Source organism: Patella vulgata, chromosome 3, assembly GCF_932274485.2.
Source record: "Patella vulgata chromosome 3, xgPatVulg1.2, whole genome shotgun sequence".
NCBI classification, from domain to species: Eukaryota; Metazoa; Mollusca; class Gastropoda; family Patellidae; genus Patella; species Patella vulgata.
Genome location: NC_065881.2, coordinates 16283595 through 16306735, shown reverse-complemented (window position 1 = coordinate 16306735; position 23141 = coordinate 16283595). Strand labels below are relative to the sequence as shown.

At 37.3% G+C, this 23141-nt stretch overlaps 1 protein-coding gene across 1 annotated transcript in view; it reads left to right on the top strand.

The window, feature by feature from the left end:
- The window catches only part of LOC126815864 (transcription factor LBX1), a 41514-nt gene extending 32909 nt beyond the window's left edge, over positions 1 to 8605 (top strand). Inside the window, exon 2 of the mRNA XM_050541860.2 lies at positions 7109 to 8605. Coding sequence (XP_050397817.1) covers positions 7109 to 7581 — 473 coding nt within the window. The 3' untranslated portion in view covers positions 7582 to 8605. The remainder of the gene's footprint in view (positions 1 to 7108) is intronic.
- The last annotated feature ends 14536 nt before the right edge of the window (positions 8606 to 23141 follow it).

The following is a 23141-nucleotide window of genomic DNA, read 5'->3' as shown; positions in this document are numbered from 1 at the left end:
ATCCTACAAGACAACGCGGAAGGAATTAGTACTGGCTGATTCACAAACGACAAAACAATAATTTTAAAAAAATGTTGAAGTAGACGTAAATGACATGACTGTCGTTCAATTTCTACTGTTCACGTAGTTCACCGAACATAATAGATTAGAAATTACAATACATGTTTTAAAAATTAAATATATATATATCTTTATGTACATTCATATTGCATTATTTTGTGCTTTTAGACCCATTTTCGTCTATTTTACGGTTCCAAAAATAGAGCCATACGCCCTTTAACGTTTATGTTATTTCACTAGCAGCCTATTATATTTTATATTCCAAAGAATAGAGCAATACTCCCTTTAACATTTAATTTATTTCACTACGTAGCAGCCTCTTTATAAATTCAAAAAAACATTTTTATATTCTCACACCTGTTTTATGTGTTTATGTTTAAAAATCGTGAATGTAGTTTTAGAGATTTCCTACTTTCTCCTACACATCATAATATGGTATTTATTTCTGTCAACTAGACAAAAGATTTTATTATCCACCTTATGTAAATTTATTCATCGTTTTATCGCGTTTGGTATGGCCATGGGCAGTATACTATTAATTGTCATCTTTTTAAAGTATTTAATACATTACTAAGCATGATTGTGGTTGACGTATATAAAGTCTACCGCTAACACTGTATAACTGCAGTTGTTTAGTAATTATACACTGTGGAACTGCAGTTGTTTATACATATTTCGCTGTAGAACTGTAGTTGTTTAGCTGTTGTACACTTACGTGTGTAACTACATTTGTTTAGATATTTCACACTGAATAACTAAAGTTGTTTAGATATCATTCACTGTATAACTACAGTTGTTTAAATATTATAGGTCTACAATGTATAAATGCCGTTATTTAGATATTATACACGGAACAAGTGCAGTTGTTTAGTTATTATACACCATATAACTGCAGTTGTTTAGGTATTACCCACTTTGTGACTGCAGTTGTTTAGATATTACCCACTCTGTGACTGCAGTTGTTTAATATTATATACTACGTAACTGCAATTGTTTAGTTATTATACATCATATAACTGCAGTTGTTTAGATATTACCCACTGTGTGACTGCAGTTGTTTAGATATTACCCACTGTGTAACTGCAGTTGCTTAGATATTACCCACCGTGTGACTGCAGTTGTTTAGATATTACCAACTGTGTGACTGCAGTTGTTTGACATTATATACTACATAACTACAGTTATGTAAATATTACAGTTGTTTAGATATATTTAATTTAAGTTATTTGAAATAAAATATAAAACTCGTCCTTGAGATATTATAAGATTACAACTTAAAAACAAAAGATAGCAGAGAACAATGATTGTTGTAGAAAAAACAAATAATTATATGTATATAAGAAGGAATCAAACTTAACATAAAGGTATTATCTATTATTTATTTTTATATTATCATTGCAAATGAGATTCTGCCTTGCTATAACTAACACCATGACGATAATAAATGTTTAATACCTTTATAGATCATTTCACAGAACAAAACACGTATTCTTCAAATACGTATTTTAAAGTATATTTTATGAGATTTTAAATGATACTTTATGAATGATAAATGATATTTTATAAATGATAAATGGGTACATTACGAGCTATTATTTCTACAATGAATCAAAATTTAGTAGGTAAAACGTGAAAATTAAAACTTAGTTTACGATTTCTTTTAGGTCTAGACTGTTTAATTGTTTTAACTTTGGTAAAGTCACGGTCGAATCCGTACAGAGGCCCTCGGGTATTCAGGGCCCAAAATAACGTGGCACGGAGCTCGGCCGTGCTTCTAAATGAAAAGTCCGTGCTTCGAAATGAAAAGTCCGTGCTTCGAAAATAAGACAACCGTGTAAGATAGCGATGCCTCCTGATTCCTAATAGGGTTTCGTCTTGTGGTGGTCAGTTGCACAGATTAGATAAAATTAGGGGCCTGTTTAACGAAATTTTAACTAAGATAAAATCCAATTTCAGTAGATACTTCAGTTTTGATTGGCTAATAATTTAAATAACAGTTGAGGCCTAAAGAAAGACACGCAAAAGGCAGAGTTAGCTCTTAATGATGTATGTTTAATTTTAAAAAAAAGGAAGGAAATTTGGGAAGAAAATATTTTTAGCCCTCTATTATAAACTGAACTTAAAAAAATAATGTTTAAAACAGTATTTTAAAATTCCAACCTTTATCGGTTGCTTTATAAAGGTAGAAGTGTGAACTCAAAATACTGAACAAAACAGAGTGGGTAAATTTACTTTCTTAAATTTGCCAGAGGTAAACGCGACGAAGATAGTTGAAGGCCACTGGTCTACATAGTTTTAGACATCAACATAATCTGGGTTCAGATTTTACAACAACTATATCACTATAATAAATAAAAGGATGGACACCATTTTAGTTTGATATTTCGTGTTAAAATATAATAAATCATGTTAATAGTCAGCATAGTTCAACATTTTATTAAAATATGGCGGGCCAGTATTCCCATCAATCTTAATTTACATTACCCTAGAATGTTCTCATCACAATACAGTATAATTTAATAGCTTTACAATAACTTCTCCCTCTAAATCATCATGGGATAATTTAATATTTTTACAATAACTTCCCCCCTAAATTACAATATGGCATAAATTAATAGTTTTACAATCGTTTTTTGTGTGGGTGGGGGGTGGTGGTCTTGAAAATGTGTAAGTTAATTTAGAATGAAAAGTCCTCAAGCCCATGCTATAGTTTATTAGTTAAAGTTGCTGATCTCCATTTGCGTTTTTCGGAAAACTTCTAATTTTCACAGTTTAATCCATGCGAAGGGGGTCCACGGTGGCGCAGTCAGTAATATGTAGGCTCGCTAATCGGGAGGTCCCGTGTTCGATCCCTGCTTTGGCCGAAAAGATTGATCTGTATTTTACGGCGTGGTTCCTCCTTGTCAGGGCCGCAGGACAGAGGGACTGGTAAGGGACAACGTATAGTCGTTCGGATGGGACGAAAACCCGCTTACACATTGGCGTAGACGTAAAAGAACCGTTGGCAGTTAGAATTCAATTTAAGAGTAGGTCATAGCGCCGATGACCGGGCAAAATGTCCCCCATAGTACAATGTATGGTGTACGTACGTCTTCATTATCCCAGTCGGAGCAGCACAGTAGGACGTTAAACCCCATTTTATTTCATTTCAATGCGAAAATGGACGTAAACTTTTATTATTTATAATTTATTTAATAAAAGAAACTCAAAACATCGAAGATAGATAATCTCCCAGCTTGGGTTTAAACGAATTCGAAAAAGGCCATCAAAAGATTTCAGCGAGATTAAATTAGTTAATTTAGAATGGAAAAGCAAAAGGCTAATTTAGATTTGTCAGATTTTACATTTGTTGATTATTAAAGGGACAATAACACTCTTGCTGGCTTGACAGCTCCAGAAAATAAAAAAATAGCCTTATTCTAAGTACTAGATGTGTTAGTGTCCTATCTGTTGTGTAAATTAACCTTTAAATCCTATTATACTTGTCCAGAGGGTTCAAAAATATTTTTAAATCCAAGTCACATTTGAAAAGCTTTACGTCAGGCTTTTCAAATCATTTAGTTGAATTTTTCCATTTTTTTTAAAATTAGATGCGTTAAGATGAAATTTGTATCATCAATTAATTGGAATATTGTAAAATAGTGCAATTTGTTGACCAGAATAAAGATTGGGTCATATTATTCAGTTATAAGAAGAGTGGTAAGTTTGGGTATTTTAGAATTACAGTATTTAAAATCCATTATTTTTTTCCGTGCTAATCATAAACCAAATAAAATGGGACGTTTTGATTTTAATTCGGTATATATTATATATATTTATTAATCTGCCATTTTAATGCGAAACTATGAAATTGAACTGAAAACTGCATTCGTCATAATGGAGCCCCGGGGAGAGTTTGTCTCGTGCAGTCCACGTGGAATTGGGGTGTTATCATTTTAATGGCATAGATTATCACCCTGAACACCCAGACGCTTTTAGAACCAATTTAGCAATCTAAATAAACATTAGTCGTTAATTATTAATTGACTGACACCGAATTTATAATTGCGGATAATTGGCTCAGTAACAGAAAATATTCTAAATGCTTTCTCCAATTAGCGTATGAATATGATTTCATTTACACACTTTTCAAATTGAAGTAGACAGCAAAAGAATAAAATATGTAGCCTACAGTACATCACTTCCGGTACACACTTAAATCTTTCGAACTAAACGATAAGTCTTCAGAATAATGATTTTTTAATTGTGAATGGTTTCTTCTGGAAATGATTTAAAAGAACTACACCTGTTTCATTTAGTGTCAAAATAAACTATTAAAGGCTCAATACCACTCTTGTTGTAACTGAATAATATGTCCCAATCTTTATTCTGGTAAACAAATTGTACTATTTTACAATATTCCAATTAATTGATGATACAAATTTCATCTTAACACACCTAATTTAAAAAATTGGAAAAATTCAACTAAATAATTTTAAAAACCTGACGTAAAGCTTTTCAAATGTGACTTGAATTTAAAAATATTTTTGAACCCTCTGGACAAGTAAAATAGGATTTAATTGATAATTTACACAACAGGTAGGACACTAACACATCTAGTACTTAGAATAAGGCTGTTTTTTATTTTCTGGAGCTGTCAAGCCAGCAAGACTGTTATTGTCCCTTTAACGTGGGTTGATTTGATGTGCTATTTCATACGTCATGTCACCGAGTTCCAACTATCAGGGTTCTTTTACGTGGACACCAATGTGTACTCGAGACCTCACATGGAATATTCACATGGAACCATTCGGATGGACAATGTAAAATGAATATTCACATGGAAACAGTGACAGAAAGAAAAGTATTCAAATGTATACAGTAAACAATAAATCACATGGAACATTGAAACAATAAAAAATATTCAAATGTTTACAGTAAAATTATTCATCTGGAACATGGAAGCAGTAAAAAAAAAAATAATCATATGGTAAAAGTACAAAATATTCACATGGAAACGGTACAAAATATTCACATGGAAATAGTACAAAATATTCACATGGAAACAGTAGAAAGTATTCACATGGAAATAGGAAAATAAATATTCACATGGACACGCCACAACATATTCATATTGAAATATTAAAAAAATATTCACATGGAAATATTAAAAAAAAATATTCACATGGAAATATTAAAAAAAATATTCACATGGAAATATTAAAAAGATATTCACATGGAAACGGTAAAAAATATTCAACCGAAACAGTATATTATATTCACCTTGAAGTTGAAACATGGAAACAACAAAAATATATTTACATGGAAACATCACATCATATTCATATGGAAATAGTACAAAATATTCACATGGAAACAGCAAAGAAATTCCACATGGAAACAGAAAACAATATTCACATGGAAATAAAAAAATATAATTAAAAAAAAATAACTGTACAACATAGAAACAGCAAATATACTCAGAGAAATAGTAAAAAATTATTCACAGGGAAACAGCAATAAATACTTACATGGAAACAGATAAAATATTTACATGGAAACAACAGAAAATATTCACATGGAAACAACAAAAAATTTTCACATGGAAACAACAAAAAAATTTTGCATGCAAACAGAAAACAATATTCACATGGAAATAGAAAAATATAACATATTTAAGACCAAATTTATCATATCATAACCCTGCATTAATACAGCAATTGGTTGCAAGTATAATTTAAAGACGGTACCTCGGTTCTCGTCCTAGTCTAACGACAGTCACCCCTAACTTGTGGGGAGCTGCGCTAACCAGGAGGTTTTGGTTGCATAAAACACAGGACTAAGGTTATTCTTGATCCACGCTGAAATTGGGCTGGGACATTCATTCTAGTGGAGAATGTACTACCCAATCCACTCAACTAGCTCGATTTTATAGACAATGATAACAGGAAATTTATTACGTTTCAGTCACAGTGTTTTAATCCCCGAACCTAGCAGTTGGCTTCTATTAGCAATAGTTAGCATACATATTTAACCTCTGTGACGGAAACTGTCCACCGATAAGAGGGTTATTTGGCAACAGGAGTTGCAAATTCCCGCGACATGTTCTCGATCCATGCCGGGACTTGAACAGAAACATCTAGTCGAAATTCTTATCCTTAGCTAATCAACTACTGCGGTTCGGTAAAGCAAGATGAAGATGCATCTCACGATGTAATTATCTACGAGTTATGCATTATTTAACGCAGAACCGTGTTTAATATCCCTGTTAGTTGTTTCACCGTGTTACAGTCATGATAGGTGTATAATAAGTACAATATCTACTGACAGATTATACCCGCGAGCTTCAATACACCGCTTTCATCTCTGACAGATCCTAACAGTCGTTTTTACCCGCTGCGCATGTCCTACATGACACGTCTGTTTCAAGTTCTAAGGAGCCGCCATGTTTGTTTGTACGTGTAGGATGATAGATTAGGCGTTTAGTCGACAATGGTGATTACCACAGACGTACACGCGTTTCTTAAAGACAAAACTATGAATTATTTAGTTCAACGCCGTCTTTTAATTCATAATTTAGAATTAATTAACATGCAAAACAAACAAGTGGTAGATAATTATGTAAAGTTTATGACGTGTTACGTGTCTTTTTTTAGAAAGAACGTGATGGTTCCTGTCAGATTTATTTTGTTTTTATGTCGATTTTGTTCTCCTTTTTTAAAAAAACAAAGTGTACTTAATCCCGCTTTTAATATGCCTAGCAATCCAGTCAACCCCAATAGGCCTAACACACCATTCAAACACACTAGGCCTACGTCAATAGATCTAACATACCATTCAAACACAATAGGCCTAACACGTACAGACCTGACATGTCAGTCAACCCCAATAGGCCTAATACACCATTCAACCCCAATAGGCCTATCATACCGGATTAGGCCTAATAAGATTGAATTGTATGTTAGGCCTATTGCACGACATGATAGGCCTATTTTCAACATGTTAAGATAGATTGTTGTGTTTATTTCCGATGAAAACTTTACCTTATAATATTTTTTTCTCATTACAGAAGCTAAAAGAAGAGAACAGTCGGCTTTGTTTGGGAAAAATCAACCCCCGAAAAAACGACGAAAATCACGAACGGCGTTTACAAATCAACAAATTTATGAACTGGAAAAAAGATTTTTATATCAAAAATACCTTACACCTGCGGATCGGGATGAAATTGCGCAGAACCTTGGACTAACAAATGCGCAAGTGATCACGTGGTTCCAGAACAGGCGCGCAAAATTGAAACGAGATTTGGAAGAGTTGAAGAATGACGTCACAGCTACTAAATCTATAGACCCGTCACTTCCGTTAGATGTTGATATTTCTAAAGTTACTGATACCCTGATAATCGCGTCGCGTAGTCCTAGTCATAGTAGTCGCTCGCCTACATCCAGTAACCCATGTTCTGAAAAAAGTCCCTCGAAGGTACACCACGAAGCCTCTGAAGATGATGAGGAAGACATTGATATGAGTGACGAGCAAACAACGTGAATCACGTGTTAATCATGTGACATTGTGCATAGTGTATTTATAGTAACAATTAGTGATGACGTTGAATTTTAAAGTGTCGACCTTTTAAAGTGCCGACCACTAACTAGCATCTAACTTGGCTAATTTCGATGTGGGTTAAGAATGTTTAAGAATATTCATCAGATGAATACTATGACGTCAGGATCAAAAATTGTGTTATCATTATTGACATTATGACTCAAGGTCAAATTGAAAACTGTGAGCCAAGGTTTGTGTTTTTAAAATGACCAATGATAAGGGCATTGATGACTATTTATTCATTTTAGTTTCTAGAAATGTACTAAAGAAATTGATGTCAAATACGGAAACCGTGTGTGTATCCTGGAAATATAAACAAACCATAAAAGCCCGACCAAATAATGACAATTCTTATATTAGGAATTGTGTCGAGGTTTATCGCAGTGAAACGTAAATCAATGGAATGGAGCGAAGAGTCTCCAAAAATAAGACTTGGTGTATTTTATGAACTGTGTATAGACATTGCACTTGTCAATCGACGTGAAGTAATTAAACAAGTCTCATTTTTTAAATTAAAAATATTTTCAATGATCAACTCAATTATTTGCAGTTGGTTCAAATAATCGAATATGTTAGCAAGATAGCCGATTTGTTTCCCTGAAAGTTTGGCACGTGTGTAGACTTAGGTTACCGTTGAGATAGCCGAAAGTTCCGAACTGACACAATTTCAATCAAATGACACAGGTCTGTCAGTCCCAGTAGAAGTGTTTTGAGCAGAGTCGTAACGCAGTGAAACATGTTGAACGTGTTTCAGCTTCGCTGATTGGTTGAGATATTCGGTTGTTCAGTTAGCGCATGCTTGTTGTCTCGAATGTCATATTGGAGAAATTGATCCAATCGAATTCCTGGAACGTTGAATCGAGTACCACCACAAGTATGCCTACATGTAAATCCCAAAACTGTAGCCGTTGATACTTATGTTTAGTGTATTATGGGTAAACTAGTATTTATGAAATAATAGTATAAACTAAAAGAATAATTGTCTTTGTTGTTTTTGTGGGAGATGTGAGTGGGGTGAATCGCCGGGGTGTGGAGATGCCTTGGACTTGACTATAATCTGCCCGGGTGTCAACAAAATGTGTCTAATAAGCATAAAAGCATAATAAAACGATATTCCAACTCCCGATATGGGCATAATTTGGAAGTCGTCTGCTTCTGTGATTAAATACAGACGATATAAACATATAATGGGGTTTTGCGGCTTTCTATTCCGCAACCAACCCGGCTAACGATGACAGACATGTGTAGTGTGCGATGAGAGAAATTTTGCCCAGACAGCGGCAAATTCCAACTGTCTGGGTATCTTTTAATGCACACCAACATGTGCACAGGGCCTCAGTGTACCGTCCCATATCATAAGGTTTGCTTTAAATCCCTCTCCATGCCGAGAGATTTTCTTCTATCAGCCGTGCTTATCACTTGGTATTTGTCGAAGCCTAAGCAATTCCTAGATTATCTTTTGTCAAGTTATTTTTCCGCCGTTTAATCGCAGAATCTTCAGGACGTTTCATTCTCTCAATGTTCTCAGAACCGTTAAAAATTAGATCAACACACAAGCTCCCCTTACGCCACACGAGGCTGCCTTTTAGGGATAACCGCACGTATTTGTCTTTTGCACACCCCGTGGCTGTTTTTCAGAGAATCTAATATTTTCTAGTAAGACTGACTGGCTGTTGTCAACTTTTCATATATACATCTCAGCGACCTTGACAAAATTGCGCTGGCCTTGATAAATAGATTTAGCCGTGGTGACAGTGAGTTTGCGAGTTCAGATACTCATGCGCCACTCCTATCTCTTGCCCCACTACTTACCCTCGTAAACTTTCATATTAACCATAGAATTTTGCCAAAGAAAAAAATCATTGAAGAAATTCTGAAAGGGGAATATATTCGGCCCAATTTAAGAAGTTTTCAGAATGTCAAAGGGACTCGGATGGGGTAGCCGACCGGTACCTACAATTTTTCTAAATTTTCTTAAGAGTGGGGAGGAGGGTTGGGACTTATCTTGTAATTGGAATCTGGCTGTAGCAGGAAATCAAACATTCACATGTTAGTCTAAAAACAATCTCACCACAGTTAATAAAACCGAACCAATCCTTACACATCAGTTCTCTTCATGAAACAACAAAACGTTATCTCTCTCGTAACGTTAAACATAACCGGAAGTGGATGTAACTATGAGCTGAATATTAACGCGTGACTGGTTGCTATGAATGGTAAATCTATTAAAGAATGGGCAAGTAAATTAAATTAAACCGTGTGCATGCAACAAGAGTATTATTGTCTAAATTATGTCAGTAACGAGGCTTAAAATCTCTGCTATTTCACTTAACTTGACAGCTAAAAGTTCTCAACTTACTCTATGATTTAAGGCGAGTTATCAACGCGATGACCCACGAAGCTATAAAGCAGTGAAGTTATTCACCACATAAAGCTGTTTAGAAAATTAAAATATTTCAACAGATATCCAACTTGAACTCTTCTCAATAGGAAAGATGATTATTCTCTTGTTTTCTTTCTTCTCGTGATGGTTAAATAATTTAATTCTATTTCATCACGTGTTCTTATTATGTTTGTATTCTATTGGTTGTGCTATTTTTTTATTTAGTAAAAGATAGTTTTATTTTTGATTGTATAACTTCCAATTCTTCCTTTAAGTAGAAGAGCTGCAATATCTCGTTACATCCCGAATGTACTTGGCAAGGAGTAGGATCTCCTGTCCAGTCTCGTGGGTCTTCTCCAGGTCTTCCGCCCCCCCCCCCACTGCTAAAGACCCTACGCGCAAGCGGATTATTGAAATAAAATTGAACTGAACCATATGTTAGCCCCGAAATGACCTAGTTTGTGTCGAGTGAAAATACCCCCCCACTCTCTCTCTCCAACTGTTAAGGCTCTTTTAAGTGCACTACATTGAGAACACAATTACTATTATGCTTGAAGTTTAGTTTGGACATCTGTGAAGCCGTCTTTAACGTGCACGCAAACCGGTACGAGGATACTATGTTTGAGAATGACAACGTATTGGCGAGGCGTTAAACCTCGTTCCATTCTCTGTACGAAAACTTTTCAAGATTCTAACGACACTAATAACTGATAACTCCTTAAAGGCAATTATTTAAGACACGCGTGTTGGGCGGATCGGTTTCCTCTCTAATATGTGGCTCCTTTTATTAAACATCAAACAGTCACGTCAAAATACAATCAACGCCATTTTACACCATACACGTGGGGTCAGGGGTCAACCATAAATCCCACCCTATGACATCACAATCGTTTAACCAGTTAAAACAGCCGTCACGGGCGGGGAACGACAGTTATTGTGGAAATGAACCGTGGCTAATAAAGGAGTATAATGATTTCAAATTATACCCTTGGTTTATTATGTGGAGAAGGAGATGAAAAGAATAGCCACGGCAATTGTAATTCACTCCCTGTTCCCTTTAATTTACTGCGGAGTTGTTTATTCACTGTACTTCTTTTATTACACCGCCATCTTAAATGACGTACGATCTTTACCTTTGTTATTCGGACAAACTGCTCTTTTATGTGAGAAGATTTAGAATAGCGATCAGAAAATATTTATGGGGAATGATTTCAAGAAGATAAACAAATTTTGAATTATGTATTTCTAAATGGCTTCCATTAATGACAAACAAATTCATCGAAAACACCGCGCAAACATATAGCACTTTAATTCCTTATAGTGTGATTTTGAGTTTGTCTTTCCAGCCAATAGAAATCATTGTCATAAAAGATGTATTTACATGTAACATGAACCTATCATTATGCGCCTAGTGGATGGATTTGAGTTGATAATAAAGAGCGTGGAAGTCATTGGCAGCTGTGTTATGATGGGGTCTAGTTTACCACACACACAATGGCGTATAAAAAGGGCTGATGGGCTGTTTGGTTTGTAATTAAATTACACCATCGGCTATTTAATTACAGCATATTATTATATACAGTTACATCCAGGCTTACATGATCAACCTTTAAACCATTTCTATAAAGACAGAAAACTTAAAGTGAAATTCAGAAACTTAAAGGTGCATTATGCCAAATTTAGATGCAGCGCTGTCCCTTCTTGTTGTAATAGTTCAAAAATAGATAATTTAAAATTAATATTTTGAAAATTTCATTCAAATTACTTTATTCTGGGCGAAGATATGACTGTTTGAATATGTGGCGCAGATCGTTTATTATCGTTAATCACTTACAGGCTCGATGTAGGGATCCCTCCCCCACCCCACCCCACCAAGGCAATTTTGGAAATTGGACGGCCGCAAACGCGTTTTCCTGCTATCGTCGGTTGGTTTACAGTTGACATGGAGAGCTCGTCGTGTCTCGCGCGAGCGGCAGAAAAGGGACCCGTTGCCTGTCCATCTATACGGTCCATTCTAAAACGTTTTAAATGACAGTATGGTGTAGCATGTGCGCTGTAGATGGGGCTATGTTAGCTCAGCGAGTAAGGCGTTGTCTCACTGACCAGGAGGCTGGTCAAGAAAGTTTCTCGAAGGGTTTTCAGCGTGGTCAGTGGTAGAGCATTGATGTTCCGGCAAGAAAAGGGTCTAGTTGTTCGAATGGACCGAAAACAGAAGACACATGTACACGGCGGCATGTAGTGAAAGAACCCTTAGATTTAATAAAGAGCATGCGGACACGCCGCTGCCCGGGCAAAGGTTCCCTCATAGCACACCAAATGGCGTATGTCCGTCTCCATTAACCCGGTTGGTGAAGAAAAGTAGGACGTTAAACCCAATTTCACTTCTTTATTTTTCTATAAATGTTTCCTTTAATGATTCCCCGGTTGTACGTGACAAGGAGTAGGGTCGCCTGTCCAACCTCGTTGGTTTTCTCCGGGATCTCCGGTTTCCTCCCACTGCTAAACACTCCTACGCGTAAGCGAATTTTTGAAATAAAATTAAACCATGTGTTAGTCCCGAAATGACCTAGCTAGTTTGTGTGAAGTGGACGTTAACCCCCCCCCCCTCTCTCTCTCTCTCTCTCTCCCTTTAATATCAACAGACCAATAACACTTAAAGTCTACGCCGTGCAGTGCGAGACGTTAAATGATTTATTAACAGCACATCCTTTGTCAGCCATCAATTTCAATAGGGCCATAATCTAGCCCAAAACACTAATGATAGATTTATTAATGTTATAAGCGGTGTTAAATGTAGTTTTCGTTAAGATCGTAAGCGACTAATAGGGGGGTAAACTTTGATGGTAGGATTCCTTGGTAATTAACCAATCAACATCAAACGGTAGAGAAATATTGTCAATGTTTATGAAGTAGTTGGGATGAAGCTTAGGTGTTTTATGGGAGTACCATAGACCTATATATATATATATTCTTACTGCCTTTCAGTTGAACAAATAAAGGCAGGCACATAAGTGATCAGAAGCATTAAAAATGGAGAACGATATCTCATAAATAATATATGAAGTGAAATGAAATAGGATTTAACTCCTAGTTTTCTGCTCTAAGTCAGGCCAATGAAGCCGGGCAAGTGCCATGCATTATGTTCTGATGGTCTAGGGCAAACAGACTGGGGTACACAGGAAATCGGTGTTTCCCCTTATCCGCACGACTAGACGCTCTTCGTCTTAAGGCTCTCCGTCATGCATCACTGACAAGAGAAACCCTGACTGGAAAATCGCCCAAAACTTTCTCGGCCAACACCGGGTTCGAACCCGGAACTTTCTGATTACCGAGCTGTTAAGGCACAGCGTTCTACACTGCATGTCATATGGCCTGTTATGAAAAAATGAAATAAAATGGAGTTTACCGTCCTACTGATCTGCTCCGCCTGGGCTAATGAAGACGGGCATACGCCATACAGTGTGCTATGAGGGAAATTTTGCCCCCGGACAGCGGCACCACGGCCTGCTCCTATATCGAATTCAAATTGCCAAGGGATTATTTACACATGACCTCAGGTTTTTCGTCCCATCCGAACGACTAGACATCTGTACTTGTCAGCCTGTACCACTGACAAGGGGAAAACACGCAGGAAAATCCTGACGAACTGACTCGGCCAACACTGGAAGCGAACCCGCGACCTCCAGGTTAGCGAGCCAGTGTCTTACTCACGTAGCCCCCGTGGCTCCCAGCCATGTTAGGACGTTACCCCCCCCCCCCCATCGCTTTATATCATATAAACACAATCCGCTATTTTAGATGATATTTAATATGTTCATAAGAAACTTGAAATAACTCCACAAATTTCAATAATTATATTATAAAAAACAATTTTTGCGAGAGAAATCTTGTTCTTTTATCTGGCTGTTAGGATATCAACTTGGGTGAAATGATTTAAACAAGCCCTCTGCTCGCCATGAAACTATTCCTTAATGGATATTAACAAAGATAGCACTATAGATAAATTAAATAACTTCTGAAATATTAAAATACTTGTCAGCATCCATCTAGAATATCACGCCACAATCGCATTCAGACGTTTCATCATATTTTCGTATTTTCAAATTTTTTCCTCTAAATTAGAAAAAAGAATTACGTTCTCTTTTGATCGCCTAATAGTCATGACGTCATGAATCGTTAACGCGAGATATAGGGGTCAAAGGTCGATCTCCCGTCTCGTGCATGCTGGGATCGTGACAGGAAGTGGTGATAGCGTCGTTTTGAAGTCGATGTTTTTGTGCGGATTTAGTGCTTTAAATTATGTTGTTGTCGCTCGGGACAGAGTATGATGGTAGTTGGTTATCGCTAATAGAGTAATATATTCATCCATGTTTCTTTATTGTCTCAATTTTATCAGAGAGACGCCTTGTAAATAGACAAACTGCTTCACAGATAAATTACCAGCACGTCAGCACCCTGTGGATGCGTTAGACTTAATTACACGCTTTATTAGGTACGATACGCTTAGCCCAACAGAAAAAAATGTTCGCTTAAGGATAAGTGGAACAAGTTCAATCTGGCGATTTGTACGTGCGTCTAGATATAGTATTTCTTCCTTCTTCCCTTTTGCATAGCATTTTTGTTGAAATTTTGGTATAAAATCGAAGAAGAATGCTTGAATTTTCATCTGCTGCAATGGGTGGTGAATATCATGATTTTCCATCTGCTGCAATAGGTGGTGAATATCATGATTTTGGAGCGGAAAGATCAAGAAAGAAAAATACATGAATGAGGATGATCGCCTAGCAAAAAATCGGAATGGTCAACCCCTATGGCGGGGTATCAGGTTCAAAATGCGATCTGCAGTAGAAAGTAGAAAATAAAAAGCAAAAGAGAAAATTCTTATCCAAAATGGACATTTTCGTGTGGGAAACATATACCGCTTGTGCTTTTTAACCTAATACGTTCACCTTTTCAATATTTTATCTGATGATTGCGACATATTGTGTTCATCGGAAAATTTGAAAAAAAAATGTCATTGATTTAACATTGAAGTCAATGGAAAGAGAATTGTGTGCATTACAAATCATTTAAAAATGTCTACAAAATGAAATGAAATGGAGTTTAACGTCCTACTGTTCTGCTCCTAACCTGGGCTAATGAAGACGGATGTCTACAAATGACTTATATTATGTTAACAATACTTATGAAATTAAAAATATATTTTAAGAAATTTAATGGTCTTTTGTCATATTGACCAATATGAAAATCTCCCCTGCAAGATTTTCAGCGATCATTGAGACATTAACTCTATCGTCCGTAAATAAATCGGTTTGCGACGATTTGTTTTTGGACACATCCAGGATGCGCCATATTTATCGAAAAATGTATCAGTCCAATTCAGGGATTGCAAAATACAATATTGTGAAAGTTGAATCTCTTAAAGGAATATCAGTCGAATCCCCAGTTGTACACGACAAGGAGTATGGTCGCCTGTCCAATCTCGTGGGTTTTCTCTGGGTCCCCCGGTTTCCTCCCACTGCTAAAGACCCCTACGCGCAAGCGAATAATTGAAATAAAATTGAACCATGTGTTAGTCTCGAAATGACCTAGTTTGTGTCGAATGGACGTTAAACCCTCTCTCTCTCTCTCTCTCTCTCTCTCGCCTGTCGTAGCTTATTCATTATATATTATAGCTTTTTTCTTTAACATCAAAGCAAAAATATCAACTCGGAGTAAATTTTTGTTGTGACAAATATCTGTAATATTTGGAGATTACATTGAGTTTAATACTAGCTTAGCTATATAAGATGAATTGTTTCAAATTTTGTACAATTCATCTTCCAGTTCACTATCATTTTCGGGAGTTCGGAACTAAAAAAAATATGAAATGAAATCGGGTTTGACGTCCTACTGTTCTGCTCCTAACCTGGGCTAATGAAGACGGGCATACGCCATACAGTGTGCTATGAGGGAAATTTTGCCCGGGCAGCGGCGCTACGGCCTACTCTTATATCGAATTCCAACTGCCAAGGGATCTTTTACGTGCACGCCAATGTGTACAAGGGACCTCGGTTTTTCCGAACGACTAGACAGCTGTCCTTGTCAGGCCCTCCACGTGATCCTCGAACTAAAAAAATATTGCTTCCACTCAAGATTGAATAAAACCATACCACACAGTTCCTAACCACTGTAGATATATTGATATAATTTGAAATATTGAGATCTAAATATTTTTAACTGAACTATTATATTTGGACTTCAAATGCTATGTTAATATTCTATTTGGACTACTACAATGCTCGCGTTTTGTCACAAAAAAAAAAAAAAAAAAAAAAAAAAAAAAAAAAAATTGTTTGAGAGAATTCTTAAATTTGACATTTGTTATGGACCAAAATTATACTCAAGACAATATAATATCAATCTGATCAAAACACAGATTCTATTTCGTTTCGTTTTTTATAGTTCAAAATTTCGTTTTACTTGTTTTTACTACACTGAGGTAAGGTTTTCGTTGTTCACCCGAGTCACTCGAGTCGACACCAGACCGTTTGCGTTTTGAACCGAGTTGGTCACATGACTGACTCGAGTCGCATCACGTGACTAACCCGTTTACTCCCCGTTGAGCGGAGAGTAAAAGGGTTTGTCACGTGACAAAATGGCGTCCTATACGCAAAAAAGCCTGTCTCTCGATTACATACTGACGTCGTAGCTGTTTTGATGTCACGTGACTACACGGACCGTTCGGGATGTTTCACCCGGGTAAACTCGGCAATGGAGTCGACTCGAGTGACGCGAGTAAAACGACGAAAACCTTACCTGGGAGTAAATTGAATACGCAATATGTAAGGTTTAGATAAATAGCTAACCGTTCTTGTTATAATAGTTCCTATAAGTCAAATTACTTTATTATGAGCATACAGAGTTGATAGATGGATATTTTTGATGTGAATACATTTCTCAATAATAATTTATAAACCATTTAAAGTCAGAAAAAAAACCCTTCAGACTCCGCTCTTGCATAATGTATCTTTAAGAATAAAATTGAGTATTATAACATTTATCCCCAGGGCATGATTATCCAACATATTGGGATTTTTATATATGTAATGATTCTAGAAATTTAAAAAAAAAAAGACCCAGACGGATGTGTTTTCTTACGCAATGGTAATAATTAAATATTAATGACTGAAAAATGTGCTTTTCAAAATAAAAAAAGATAGTTTTTTCTTTAAAAAATATCATAATTAAATACTAATTAAGTTTTTGTTTGTCGCCAGGGAAGGTGACTAGAAAAAAACTTAAAATGTTAAGACAGATATAATGGTACGTGACAACACGTAGAAATGTCACAATTAATCTTCCCCGAACTGATGAGGGAGAGCGAGCGAGAGAAATAGGGTTTAACGTCCACTCGACCCAAACTAGGTCATTTCGGGACTAACACATGGTTCAATTTTATTTCAATAATTCGCATGGGGATCGAAAAAGCACCACTTGACCCTATAGCAGACCTTTTAATCTGAGGCGCAGACGTAAGACATATCGGCCACCCCTGTCTGTACTGAAGATGGAATAACAATGTATCCAGCTCTGAGGAGAGAACTGAAATGTCGCCTGCCCTAACTTGTGTAAACTTAAAGGAGCTAAATCACTAATACTTGAGACCTAGAAATGGACCCAAATGGAAATGAAATGAAATGAAATGAAATGGAGTTTAACGCCCTACTGTTCTGCTCCTAACCTGGGCTAATGAAGACGGACATACGCCATACAGTGTGCTATGAGGGAAATTTTGCCTGGACAGCGGCACTACGGCCTACTCTTATATCGAATTCCAACTGCCAAGGGATCTTTTACGTGCACGCCAATGTGTACACGGGACCTCGGTTTTTCGTCCCATCCGAACGACTAGACAGCTTTCCTTGTCAGCCCCTCCGTCCTGCATCACTGACAAGGGAGAACCACGGACCCAAATGGGTCGCAACGCATGTAGTAATGTAATCTGATTATATATAAACTGATTTACATTCAATTGTTTCCGTTTTGAATCTAATTTCAAATCAGTTATGCCCAGCGAAATACGGCAGGAGTCTCAACCGAATGCCAATTTCTAGCGTCTGGTTATTCCAGTCTATTGCGCATGCCCTGAAGATAAGATATTTCGTCACCGTTAGACATGAGGTGTGGAATATGTCTAGTCTCGTTCTTTCTGGTCACTTGTTACAAATGACGCTGAAACGCACTATGGTAAAATGGTAAAATGTTTATTTTGTCTTAAATATTGGATATCAGAAGGCTACCTTTTCCCGGTAAGATAACAGCATCAATGTTGATTTAAATTAACAAATAATTCGTGTTTTCAACGTGTTAGACTTTAGACGATATTGAGTTAGAGACTTAGCTACTTTAATAGCAAGTACAGAAGAACCAAACTACACGCAAACAAAACCGACAAGACATATCTGCGTTCTAAACAAACCGTATAGAAATTGTAAGAAACATACAATGAATATGAAATCAAGTGAATGGATCCAGGGACCAACGAGAGAGAGAGAGAGAGAGAGAGAGATGGGGTTTAACGTCCACTCGACACAAACCATGTCATTTCGGGACTAACGTATGGTTCAGTTTTATTTCAATCAATCGCTTGCGCGTAGAGGTCTTTAGCAGTGGGAGGGTGGACAAGCGACCCCACTCCTGTCACGTACAAGCGGGGAAGCGAAACCACCCCAATTGACTCAAAAACAGACCTCACGATGCAACGCGCATGCTTTAACCATTCGGCCACCCACCCCCCTGACTTCATGGGTTAGAACATCAAAACATTAGAATAATAAGGGCGATAATCTGTGATAACCGAACCTCTCCAAAGTGGATCAGGCACTTGAATGGTGGTCAAATATTATAATATACTTTCAGGGTGTTGACAGTGAGTTTGCGAGTAGGCCTACAACTGTCTTCTTGTTGACGAAATTGTTGACGAAATTTAGAAATGAAAATATAGTTAGTCAAGTCAGAGGAGCTTAATGGAGCTAAACTTCGAACTCAATATTTTCCCTAACATTTGAAATTAAAAACACGAATTAACATTCAATAATGGTCCATTTCAATCAGTGTTATATTGTCGTGAAAATGCGGGATCCTAATATCCAATATTTAAGACACTTAGAACATTTTAAAACCAGGACACGCATCGTGTATTTCTATGGCTTCGGGCATCATTTGCAATGTACAGAGAACAACATATCCTACAAGACAATGCAGAAGTAATTAGTAATGGCCGATTCAAAAACCACAAAATAGTAATAAAAAAAAACAAAAAAACAAAAAAAACGTGTACAATGGACCGAACATTTTAAAAGTTGAATATAAATCAGATTATATACGTTCATATTACATTAATATTTGTTTTTAGACCCATTTTCGTCTATATTGAGGTTCCAAAGGATAGAGCCATACGTTCTATGCAAATAGGTTGATTTTCATCAAATCAATTCTCATTTTAAACAGATTCGAGGATGGGGTGGGTTTGTGAAACCGAATTACCTTTAGATATATTCTCAGATATAACCTACTAGAAGATGGAACCTCGGTTTTCCATAACACTCTAACGACTAGACGTCTGTCCCTTGTCAGGCCCTTCGTTGTCGGCGAATACTGGACTAGATCCCGGGACCTGCTGGTTAGTTAGCCAGCGAGGGTTGTACCCTCAAGCCAACATGACTCCATCTCACGTGGCTAAGCTGGCCTAACTGTCACGTTCAATAAAAGAATAACTCAATCTATTTCCCATTAGCATCAGTAAGTTAATAACATATATAAACACAGTCCATTGATTACTCCCGTTGTCATAGCAATTAATCATGGCGGTTCATTTAAAGCTTCGACGTCATCTATCACCTGTGACAAAAGTCTCAAACTAACTATATACCACTGGGGTCAAATAGTTTGTAGTTAATAGAGAAACTATTTTTGTAATTTGTTTTCAACTATGATACGGAACATGCCTATCTTTGTGCAATCAAAGTTAGCTTCTCTATCACAATCGGCATTCCGCGCTAAATTCCGGTCATTTCCGACAACTTTCGAAGTCCATCGTGTTTTCCGCGAGACGTTCAACTTGTTGGTCTGCCACAGTGAACCACGTGAATTCCGTAGGGTATAAATTTACTTTCGGCATGATGTGATCGGAAAGGTTGTTCAGATAATCGTATTAGATTTGATGTTGCCCAGCAAAGAATTATCATAGTACAAATTAGGGAAGAAAGAAAGACTTTCAATAATTTGCGTGTGCTTCGATGGCTCAGAAATGGAAGGAAACGGGGATCAAGACAAAATCTATGAGGTTAGGCAGGCGACCATACTCCACATACTCTTTGGCCCTTACAAGTCGTGTATCCAACCCGTAACCTACATTGATAAGGCCTTGTATTTACAGCGCAAGGGGGAGGCAACCGTGTCTACTAATGGCGTCTTTCAGAAATTAAAACACATGCTGCAAATATGGTAGCCTATTTGGTTGGTGGATCCGGTGATCACTCTCCTAAATTGTCACACATGGAGGTAACTCTTTTTATGGATAGAGGGCTGTTGTGATGTGTTCATGACTTAGACATCACTCGATTTTTTAAATGGAAGCCCAAAAGGCTTTGTACATGGTGGTATTCATATTGCACGAGGTTCCTGGTTTTTGGTCCATCATTAGTCAATGTCTGTTACAGCCAACTGTCACATCTTGTTAAAAGAAAACCACTTTACTAGGTGTTACTTCCAACTAAAAACGTCGGCCGTTAATTTGTCAAGTCAATAAAGTCAAAAGGATGGGATAATCCATCGCCCATTATAGGAACTATAGCGCTAGTGTAAAATGGCTTTATTGCGGGAACTTCTCTGAGTAATGATCGACCGGCTTGCGAACTATTCTGACACGACGAGGTGATGAGTCTCCATTATGGACAACCAGCTGAACCAAAATTGTAAATTGGATACATTTTCTATAAGAAATGAAATGAAATGAAATAGGTTAAACGCCCCACTTCCCTGTAACAACCGGGCTAATAAAGACGGGAATTTTCCATACAGTGTGCTATAAGGGAAATTTTACATGGACATCGGCGCTTCCGCCCACTCTTCATCAAATTCCTACTCCCAGGATTCATTTACGTTCATCACAAAGAATCCATGAGACCTTGCTCCTTGCTAGGCCCTCAGCACTGCACCACGTGCAAGGGGAAACCATAGTCCCTTTCGTTAAATCAATCCCACAGCTGAATGTGACCAGGCTTAATACCAAGGTTTTTCTCCAGAACGACAGATTTCTTAGATAAACCGTGAAACGGCGTTGATGTGCACGTAAAGGACCCTTAGCAGTTGAAATTCGACGAAGGTTAGGCGGAAACGCCGCAGTCCAGGCAAACTTTCTCCCATAGCATACTTCCAAGCGTATGTCCGTCGCCATTAGCTCGGATGGCGTAGACAAAATAGGATGATAAACCCCATTTCAATTACCAGGATGCCTCGGGCTCGATCCGTGTTGACCGAGAAGCTTTCTCGGGATTTTTCAGCATGTTTTCTCCTTATCGTTCGGATGGTCCGCAAAACCGAGGACTCTTGTACATATATATGTACGAGCACCGTTGGCAGTTGGAAGTCGACGATGAGGTGGCTTAAACGCCGATGCCCGAGCAACATATCTTTACTGCATGGTGTATGCCCGGCTTCATTAGCCGGCTTGATGCAGAACAGGAGGATGTTAAATCCTATTGCATTTCATCTCATCTCCATACCAAACTCAGATTTTGACCTAAACAGTTGTCCATATCGATTAATCGACATTGGAGTACCGGAGTAGTTTGAATTAGGTGTGTTTTGAGATGTAAAAAGTTTTGACGGCTGCCAGTGGATGTCTTGTAATAATCTATAGTGCTTGTCTGAAGATCTGAGACTGTGAATAGTCGACGCTACTCGTTCTCACAAATTGAAATACTTCTATTAACTTTATGTGACGTTCATCTAATGTTATTGATGACTGGACAAAAGGTGTAAATACGCTTTATCTTCAAGACTTTTATATATGTGAAATGAAATAGGGTTAACGTCTTAATTTTCTACACCAAACGGGCGTACGTCATGTAGTATTCCATGAAGCATATTTTGTACAACCAACTGCACCACGACCAACTCTTATTTCGAGTTCTTTCTGTCTGGCTATACTGCCCCATTCGAACGATTGACCGTGTGCTGGAAACAAGATAGACACATTTTAGGTGGAGATTTCGGTGTCCTGTCGCCCATCCGACTAAGAAAATATTACTTGTAAATGTGGAAGAAGTTGACGCAAAAGTATATATCATTTCGGGAGACGGTTTGGACAAGTATCCTCCATGGATCTTTTACCTCAGGACTCTCCAGAGTCCCCTTGTTAGTGGTGCAAGAGGGAGGGCCTGGCAAGGAACAGTGAGTAGTCATTCGGATTGGACCAAATACTGAGGTTCCCTGGGCACGTCTGCACTTAAAAGAAGCCCTGGAAAATGGAATTCGAGATAAGAGTAGGCTGTAGCACAGCTGTTTTGACAAAATTTCCCTCGTAGCACACTGCATTGCCCTTTCCCGTATCGTTACCCTGGTTTGTGCAGAATAGTGGGACGTTAAACCCAATTTGATTTCATTTCATTTCATGTCGTTTCGTTTCGTATCTTTGAGAAACAAATGTTCATAAAGTATTAACCGTAACTTGCTCCTGGTAACAATTAAACACCGAACTCGAGATAAAGTGCCTGGTTAATCGAATATAATGAAGAAATACGGAAAATCCCTCGAGACTGGCAGTAAATGGATGGAGTGACGTTAATTTGAATGAAAGTCGCGCTTAAATGGAGAATCGTCTGGTGAAGGTAAATTGTTAGAAAATGGATCATCTATAATTCATGGTATCTGTCAAATATTATTGCTCGTTGCTTTCGTTCCGCCTGTCAATTTATCGGTAAAGTGATCATTTGAAACTGTCGGTTTTCAGCAGACGGCTTGTCAGTTGAGCATCTTGTTGATTTAGAATTAAAGAAGAAGGTTGACATCTTTGATAATATTAAAATTGATGATATTTAACATCTCAGCCCACGTGGAATCTACGTTTATTGTG